Source organism: Peromyscus eremicus, chromosome 17 (assembly GCF_949786415.1).
Source record: "Peromyscus eremicus chromosome 17, PerEre_H2_v1, whole genome shotgun sequence".
NCBI lineage: Eukaryota > Metazoa > Chordata > Mammalia > Rodentia > Cricetidae > Peromyscus > Peromyscus eremicus.
Window position 1 is genome coordinate 22751339 of NC_081433.1, and position 8976 is coordinate 22760314.

Below are 8976 nucleotides of genomic sequence, written 5' to 3' on the forward strand. Positions count from 1 at the left end.
CCTCCTTGGGTGGCAGAACCAGAGCTTAGTGGAGGGACCCACAGCAGCTAGAGAAAGGAGGCATTTGAGCTCTTAGGCTAGCCTTGCCTTCCAGTCCTTAAGGGCCTGCTACTCTCCAGGACCCAACCCTGTGAGGAGAAAAGGAAACAGCTTTTCTGGATTCACTCAAGTATGCCTGACACCCCTTTACTTCCAGCAACGTCTACCTGGTGACTGAGCCCATCATCACTCAAGCCACAGTTCCCGACACCTTGAAGATGTGCCCCGGTAACTGGCTCTGGGCCTCCATGACTTTTATGGCCCGCTTCTCCCGCAGCAGCTCAAGGTCCCCGGTTCGCACTCGAGGGAGCCTGGAGGAGATGCACGCGGTGCACCATCCTTTCCTCAACGTCTTTGAGTTGGAGAGGCTCCTCTACACAGGCAAGACAGCCTGTAACCATGCCGATGAGGTCTGGCCAGGCCTCTACCTCGGAGACCAGTATGTAATGGGTGGCCGGGACCCCATGCCTGAGTGTGTGTGCGCGCGTGCGTGTACAAGGAGAAAGGTGGCAGGCAGACACTGACTCACCTTGCTGGTTCCAAGCTGAAGAGTGAAGGGAGCAGATACATGAACAAAGAGTAGAAGCTGGAGGGTTTGAGGGATTTGGGGGGAAATTATTAAAATACTCGACTCTGGGCAGAGAAACTCTGTTTAGGAGTTTGTGGTACTCATTTGGGGAAGATCTCATATGAACTGTCAGCACTATAGGCTAGGCACATTGTTCTGACCTTCCAGCCAAAGGTAGTCACTAAGAAAGAGTAGGCAGAAGGCTGAAGGGGAGACCAAGCGAAGCCACCACAGTCAAGGGTCATGAAGGGAAAACCATCAAAGGGGGCGCATTCCCTAATATGTGAGATTTTTTTTTTTTCTGCTTTCTTAATCCTCATAGCATCTTTGGGAGGTGGGGGGGGGGGGGTCACTCTCCCTGGGTTACAGATGAGGAAAGGGGAAGTTGTGACTGCACCAGGGTCACACAGGCTAGAGCAGGAGTGCCAGCAGTTTGGGGATTGGGTTCGGTGGCCTTTCTAGGTAGGGAGTTTCCACTAGATGGCTTGTCTATGCTAGCACCTGACCATCTTGCCTGAGGGGTTTCTACCACTAAGCTGCTAGGGTATGGGGCAGCTTAGTGGTAGAAATGTCTGAAGGTGACTATAGATCAGCATAAACAAGAGCCCTAGAGGAACCAGCTAACAGAGGAGGTTTCCAGGCATCAAGGAAAACATAAAGCAGGAGGGGGTTGAGGAATGACTGACTGTCAGACCCATGTAACCTAAAGATTATCAGGGATTTATTTACTCATGCATGCATTTATGTATTCATTTATTTGTGTAGTTTATGTATATGGATGTTTTGTCTGCATGTGTGTCTGTCTGCATGTGTGTCTGTCTGCACACCAGAAGAGGGCATTGGACCCCATGGAACTACATGTTATAGACAGTTGTGAGCTGCCGTGTGGGAGCTGGGAATTGAGCTCGGGACCTCTGGAAGAGCAGCCAGTGCTCTCTTAACCGCTGCGCCATCTCTCCAGCCCCTGCATTCACTTATTGGTTCTGGGAACCAAATCCAGAGTACTGCACAAGCTAAGCACACACCCTACCACGAAGTTACATCCATAGCCCTAGCAAAGACCTGAACATAGGAGGGGGTCCAGCAATTCTCCGGTGCACACATCCATCCACAGTTCCCAGGCTCTGTCCACTGAGGACTTCTCTCTGGCTGGACACCCCGGTGTCAGAAGAATGACTCTTGAAGTGCTCTAACCTCTCTCCAGCTAGAGTTCTCTCTTAATGAGCACTTCCCTCACATGAAATCAACATCGGTGTTCCAGATCTTGAATCCCTTGATCCTCCTTCCATCCTTCAGAGCCCTACGAGGAAAATTCCACTTCCTGAGAGTACTCCCAATATTTGATTACAGTCATCTTGACCCCATCCCCTTCGATTCTCTTCCCTAGCCCAATCGTTACCTCTCAGACACTGCTCACAGGATGAGTCCCCCTACATCTGCCCTCTTCCACTGCTCTAGGGCGTTAGTTAAGCACCATGGAGGTTGCAGCCAACCACAGCCTCTAGGCCGAAGCTTCCTGGCATCCTGGATTCCCATTTCCCTTTGTAACTTCTATTTAACACAGGGACATGGCCAACAACCGCCGTGAGCTTCGTCGCCTGGGCATCACCCATGTCCTCAATGCCTCACACAGCCGGTGGAGGGGCACCCCCGAGGCCTACGAGGGACTGGGCATCCGCTACCTGGGGGTCGAGGCCCATGACTCGCCAGCCTTTGACATGAGCATCCACTTTCAGACTGCTGCGGACTTCATCCATCGGGCACTGAGCCAGCCAGGAGGTAGGAGAGAAAGCAGAAAGGGAGGGGAAGGGCAATGGGTGTGGCATTCAGAAGCCCCAGGGTCCAAGGATGGAGCAAGAGTTTAGCAATAAGCAAACGGCGCTAAGGAAAGAAAAATGTTCTCTCGATCCTCTTTTTCCAGGTAGTATTTTGAAAGGTGATGAGGGCATCATTTAAAGTGGAAAGCTACTCCTAGATGCTGAGGATATGAGTGTTGTAACTTCTATGCTTTTTTTTTAAACCTATTTCCATACTTTCCTGACATTAAAAAAAAAAAAATTAAACATGGTTTTAAAATGCTTTAGTTATCAGGGGAAAAAATACAGTTGGCCCTCTGTATAACTGAGTTCTGCATCATTGGATTCAACCATGCACAGATTGAAAATATTTGGGTGTAGAAGTACATACAGAATGTGTTTAGACTTCCTTTTATTATTCCAAGGACAATATAGCATAACATGTATTTACAGAGAATTTACATTGTATTATAGACATAAATAATCCAGGGATGATTGAAAGTATACAAGAGGGTGTGGGGGGTGTAAGGGCTATATCATTTTATATGTGGGAATATCCATGGGTGTTGGTAATGGGGAGGTTTTCCAGGAATTAATCCACTCTGAAAAATCAAGAAACAACCATATACATAGATAAAAATATCGTCAGTGGTTGAGAGAAACTGTAAGATAGAAAGGTGAGAAAGTAAGGTGTAATGTGCCCATTGTCCAACTACTCCAGAGGCTAAGACAGGAGCCCTGTCTGAATGACAGCTTGAGGTTAGCCTGGGCGACATAGCAAGACTCAGTCTCAAACACCAAAAATTCAAGCAACAGAAGAGTTAGGGAGGAACTAGGCGGATGACTCAGGTACTAAAGAACTTGTCATGCAAAGGCACTGTCTCCTAACACTGGGGAGGCCAAGTTTAGGAGGCTCCCGGGGCTTGCTGGGCAGCCTGTCTAGTCTGTTCTGCAGACTCCAGGTTCAGCAAGAGACCCTGTGTCAAAAAAAAAAAAAAAAAAAAAAAGATGGCACCCAACATTGACTTCTGGCCTCCACAAGCACACTCGCATCTGTACACACACACACACACACACACACACACACACACACACACACACGAGGGAGACCAGCTCCCCCTTATTCCCCCAGGGTACTCTTGAGCAGGGAGAAGTGAGGAATATTTAGATAGAAATAGATACCTAGACGACAAGAGGAACTGGTTCCAAACCCAGCCCAGAACTTCACTCCAAAGGGCTCTTTATAGCCGGGCGGTGGTGGCGCACGCCTTTAATCCCAGCACTCGGGAGGCAGAGCCAGGCAGATCTCTGTGAGTTTGAGGCCAGCCTGGACTACCAAGTGAGTTCCAGGAAAGGCGCAAAGCTACACAGAGAAACCCTGTCTCGAAAAAAAAAAAAAAAAAAAAAAAAAAAAAAAAACCAAAGGGCTCTTTATGACAATGTCAAGGGGAGGAGCAAAGACCTCCCCCCTTGCGAGATACAGCCAAGGATAGACCCTTCCAAGCACCTGGTACTCAGGCCCATGATCCAATTACCCTCTTTATGTAGACCTGCTGGGTAAAGCCACTAGGAAACCCAAATGGGCTCCAACACACACACACACACACACACACACACACACACACACACACACACCACATACACATACACATACACATACATCCATCATACACACGTACACAAAAGAAGAGTTGGGGAGACCTAACACAGGCTAAACTCAACACAGAAGGATTCCTGTGGATGCATTCAGCCAGTGTAGGCGGAGTCCGTGCTCTGTTCAAGGCTCTGGTTTACAACAGGAATGAGTGCCACCCCTGAGCTCTGCTCAGGTTCCTGAACACCAAGTTTCAGAATTCCTTCTCCATTCTATTCTGCCCAGGCCTCACCCCTTTGCCAGGGACCTTCATTATTTGTTTAAAGTGCTGGGGATCAAACCTGGGGCCTTGCTCATGCTAAGCACACACTCTGCTGCTGCTGAGTATATGTGTGTGTGTGTGTGTGTGTGTGTGTGTGTGTGTGTGTGTGTGTGTGTGGTGTGCACACATGTATGTCCCGGTGGATCTGTGGAAGTCAGGGGACAATGATGTGGAGTCAGGTCTCTGATCTTTCCTTGGGTTCTGGGGCCAGAAACTCAAGTCGTTGGGCTTGTGTGGAAAATGCCTTCCCCACTGAGCCATCTCACCAGCCCAGGATCTGCATTCTAAACACCACTCATCCTCGCCCATCCCTGCCTCCGTGTGCCTCGGTTTACCTTCTTCCGTTCACTCGGCCTGTGCTGACCTCTTCCTAAGCCTCTCTCTTCCAGGCCATCACTCTGCAGTGTCTCAGATGTCGCTCTGTCTGCCTCTTCACAGGGAAGATCCTGGTACACTGTGCCGTGGGAGTGAGCAGATCGGCCACCCTGGTGCTGGCCTACCTCATGCTTTATCATCACTTCACCCTCGTGGAGGCCATCAAGAAAGTCAAGGATCACCGGGGCATCATCCCCAACCGGGGCTTCTTGAGGCAGCTCCTAGCCCTGGACCGGAGGCTTCGGCAGGGTCTGGAGGCATGAGAGCAGGGAAAGCAAGCGGGCCAGGTTCCTGGGTAGTTTCCTGGCTCCCAGTTGGGAAGAGGAGACCCAGGTGGCAGGTAGTAGAAAGGCCAGACAACCCATCCTCCCCCAATGGCAGGAGAGGGAAGGGCCCCTCCGAGGCCACTGTGACTCTGTGGAAGGGGATGGAGAGCCAAGTCGGGCAGTGTGGTAGGTGGGGGCTGCTGACTCGGGAAGGAAGCAGCTGGGCTGTAGTTTCTGTGATTAGGACAGCACCAGATTCCAGCAGGGTGTGCCCAGTGACTCAGAACCCCTTCCCCTCATGTGTTCAAGTGTTCCCCTCTCTCACTTTCCAAACAAAAGGACCGGCCGCTGAGCAGTACCTGAACAGTGCAGGGAGTGGGTGTGTGTGTCAAGGATGCAGGAGCGTGGATGTGAGGGAAGGTGTACAGGTTGCAGAAAACAGTGGAGATAGAGTCGGTGATGGAGTGGTGTGGAAGCCACAAAGCCAGAGGGAGAAACCTACAGGTGTGCAACTCCAGGAAGAGGAGGTGTGGGAAGACTGATAGATATGACACCCCAGAGGAGCTGCTCGAGGTTCAAGGAGGGAGTCTTTAGGTGGTCATATTCTCACTGAAAACCATGTGTCTGGAGTAAAAATAAAGAGTTGAAAAAGAGGAGAGTGTCTCTGCATCGTTAACAGTTTGACCCCTCTTATCTGGAAACCTAAGTCTCCCTTACCTGCTCACTAACCCTCCACCAATTCTTACGTAGCCCCATGAAATCTTGAGCTGTTATTCCTAACTTGACCACAAGGAAGCAGCAGAGGACCAAAAACTTGAGGTCTGTAGCCACTTCAGGATGCTGGCACTAGCTTGTATCTTCCAAGGATAGGTCCCTCTGTCCCCTAGGGCTGACGAAGACAACAGAATATTAATCTTTTGTTTTGTTTTGTTTTTCAAGACAGGGTTTTTCTGTGTAGTTTTGGTGCCTGTCCTGGGTCTCACTTTGTAGACCAGGCTGGCCTTGAACTCACAGAGATCCACCTGGCTCTGCCTCCCAAGTGCTGGGATTAAAGGTGTGCACCACCACCACCACCACCACCACCACCACCACCACCACCACCACCACCCCTAGAATATTAATCTTAAATCAAGATCAGCCTTAAGTGCCCTACTTCAGGTGCCAAAGTTTTAAGGGACAGTTGTTTTCTAAGTCTTCCAGGGTTTTCTCAGAGGAATGTAACCTTAGTTAAGTTTCATTAAAAAAAAAAAAAAAAAAAAAAAAAAAAAAAAAACTTAGCCAGGAAGAATGGCATGTTGTCTCAACTGCCAGACACCCACCACAACTCTTGCCAAAAAAAAAAAAAAAAAGTGTGTGCTCATTATCTATTAGAATGGGAAGAGAGGATAGACAGAAGTACAAGGGAAAATAATGAGCCAGCAAGATAGCTCAGCAGCCAGTAAAGGCTGTTACCAGCAAACCTGATGATCTAGGTTTGATCCTGGGACTCACATAATAGCAGGGGAGAAAAAAAAAAAAACTGAGTCCCGAAAGGTGTCCTCTGCCTTTCATGTGAATGCTGTAACACACACACACACACACACACACAAACACACACACACACACACACACACACACACACAAACACACACACACACACACACACACACACACACACACACACACACGGTCACACACAAATATACTTCCTAAAGATTCTCAAGTCACTTATGTATGAAGTGTATATCCCACTACAGAGCATAGCATCCTAAAGTTGGAAGGTGCCTCCACTGACTGTGTTTCTCTGGTCTCTAAGAGGCATAAATGTCTCACCTCTCTATGCTTGAGCATCTCTGTTGACCGGAAACCACATCACCCTCACTCCACCTCAGCATCTCTAAGTCCCATTTACCGGCGCTAGTTCTGGCTGCCTCTGTGGGGTGGCTGATCATTTAATAGGTGGGAGTTAAGCTTGCCATCTAGGGGGCCGTGGAATCTGTCACCATCTCTTGCTCACACTTACTCCACCACCTCTTGAGATGAAGAGGGAGTTCTCTGGTTTGAGCCTAGCTCACGTGGTTCTCTTCTGACCTGGTACTTCCACACCAAGAGCTGTTTGTTCGAGAACATCTGCATTTGTCATCTTTCCATTTACCCCGCCGGCCTTACCGATCCTGGCATCTCTCCCTACTTGTAGGAAGCAGAATTCTCATCTCAGAATTTACAGACCCTGAACCTCCAGGGAAACCTGGGAGATGGGGAGGAAAGCGGGTTCATCAGCTGGGAACTCAAAATGTGGTCTTCTCTGAGGACACATTTACCAAAGGGACAGAGAAGCCTTCATAAGCAGTGCTGTTTCTAATCAAAATGGGTCCGTTCCCTATTAGAGCCATGAGCCAAAGCCAGCTGCGGTGGGGCACGTGTGTAATTCCAGCACTCTGGGCATGGAGAACGGGCATTGAGAGTCCCAGGCCAGCCTCGTTACACAGAACTCGTCACAGTCAATAAAGAAAACCATGTGTCAAAAGAATTAAATATAAGCCAGGCGGAAATGGCACACGCCTTTAATCCCAGCACTCAGGAGGCAGAGGCAGGTGGATCTCTGTGAGTTTGAGGCCAGCCTGGTCTACAGAGTCAGTTTTAAGATGGTCAGGGCTGTTACACAGAGAAACTCTGTCTTGAAAAAGAACAACAGGAGGCCGGAGAGATTGCCCAGTGATTAAGGGCATTGCCTGCTCTTCCAGAGTCCGGGAGTTCAATTCCCGGCAGCCACATGGTGGCTCACACCCATCCATAATGAGATCTGGTGCCCTCTGGTGGCACACAGGCAGAACAGTCTATACATGATTAAATAAACCTTCAAAAATGAAAAAGAGCAGCCAAAATAAATTTTAATTAAAAAAATAAATATAATTAAAAGTAACTCAGGGGGTGGGAATATAGCTAATGGCAGAATACTTGCCTACATTTTTTTGCAAAAGGTCCTGTATTCAATCCCCAACACCACAGATGATGATGATGAAGGTGATGATGATGATGACTAAAAAAAAAATAACTGAAGCTCATAGAAGGACTCACTACAACTAGGATTCCAGCAGTATAGCATGCAGTGGAATGGTCATCTAAAATGTGCTTCACTAGGAACATGTCCCACTGGCCACCACCATATTTGTCCAGTCCAGGTTGTGGCCTAGATTTTCCTCATGATGAATAACTTGAGATGTTGACTCTAATTTCTAGCAGAAAAGCATGGCTTCTGGAGTCTATATGCGTGAGGAACAGGCTTCAAGATTATCCCCCAGGATAGATTATATACTGTCATTAGTTAATGTCCTGGCTTTATTTCTCTGGCTGTGATGAAATGTCTTGACAAACGACAACTTAGGGGAGGGGGAGTGCTTATTTGGCTCACCATTTGAGCTCACAGCCTGTGATTTCCTGGTAGCCAAGACAGGAACTTAAAGCATCATATCCGCAGTCAAGAGTACAGAGAGAAGAAACACATGGATCCTTGGTTGTTTGCTCTAGTACTCAGCCCAAGCTTTCTCTAGTCTTCCACGGTTCAGAGCCCAGCATAGGGAATAGCGTCTCTCATAATGGGCTGGGTCTCCCTGTCAATTAGATGGCAATCACCTCCCACCCCTTGACATGGCCACAAGCCAATCTGGTCTAAAGAATTCCTCAGTAAGACTCTCTTCCAAGCTGAGTCTAGGTATGTCAAATGGACAATTAAAACTAACCAATATGGTGCTCAGCATGTACATTGTTCTTACACATGACTTGAGTTTGATCTCCAGGACCCACAACAGTAATTGACAACTGTGTGTAACTCTAGCTCCAAGGGATCCGACATCACTCCAACCTCTTCCAGCATGTGAACATACAGACACACACACACCCATAAATAAATATTTTTAAAGACTAACCAGCATAGTTATTAAAGCCACATGATGGCTGGGCCGAAGCCTAAGTCTGTGTTCACAGATACTAACCCTTGTGAACTAACCCTTGTTGAGTAACAGGGAAGTCAAAGTTAA

At 48.3% G+C, this 8976-nt stretch overlaps 1 protein-coding gene across 1 annotated transcript; it reads left to right on the forward strand.

Moving 5' to 3' along the window:
• The first annotated feature begins 257 nt into the window (after positions 1 to 257).
• Dusp26 (dual specificity phosphatase 26) lies at positions 258 to 5271 on the forward strand. The gene is made up of 3 exons (XM_059244952.1): positions 258 to 478; positions 2172 to 2386; positions 4758 to 5271. The coding sequence occupies exons 1-3, from the start codon at positions 258 to 260 to the stop codon at positions 4955 to 4957; spliced, it is 636 nt and encodes a 211-aa protein (XP_059100935.1). The 3' UTR covers positions 4958 to 5271.
• Positions 5272 to 8976: the final 3705 nt, after the last annotated feature.

Bases quoted from the DNA above. Each gene is read 5' to 3' on its own strand.
- Dusp26 (XM_059244952.1), top strand. From the start codon at position 258: ATGTGCCCCGGTAACTGGCTCTGGGCCTCCATGACTTTTATGGCCCGC. The intron at 479-2,171 runs GTATGTAATGGG...TATTTAACACAG, and splicing joins GGCCTCTACCTCGGAGACCA to GGACATGGCCAACAACCGCC. The intron at 2,387-4,757 runs GTAGGAGAGAAA...GCCTCTTCACAG, and splicing joins GGCACTGAGCCAGCCAGGAG to GGAAGATCCTGGTACACTGT.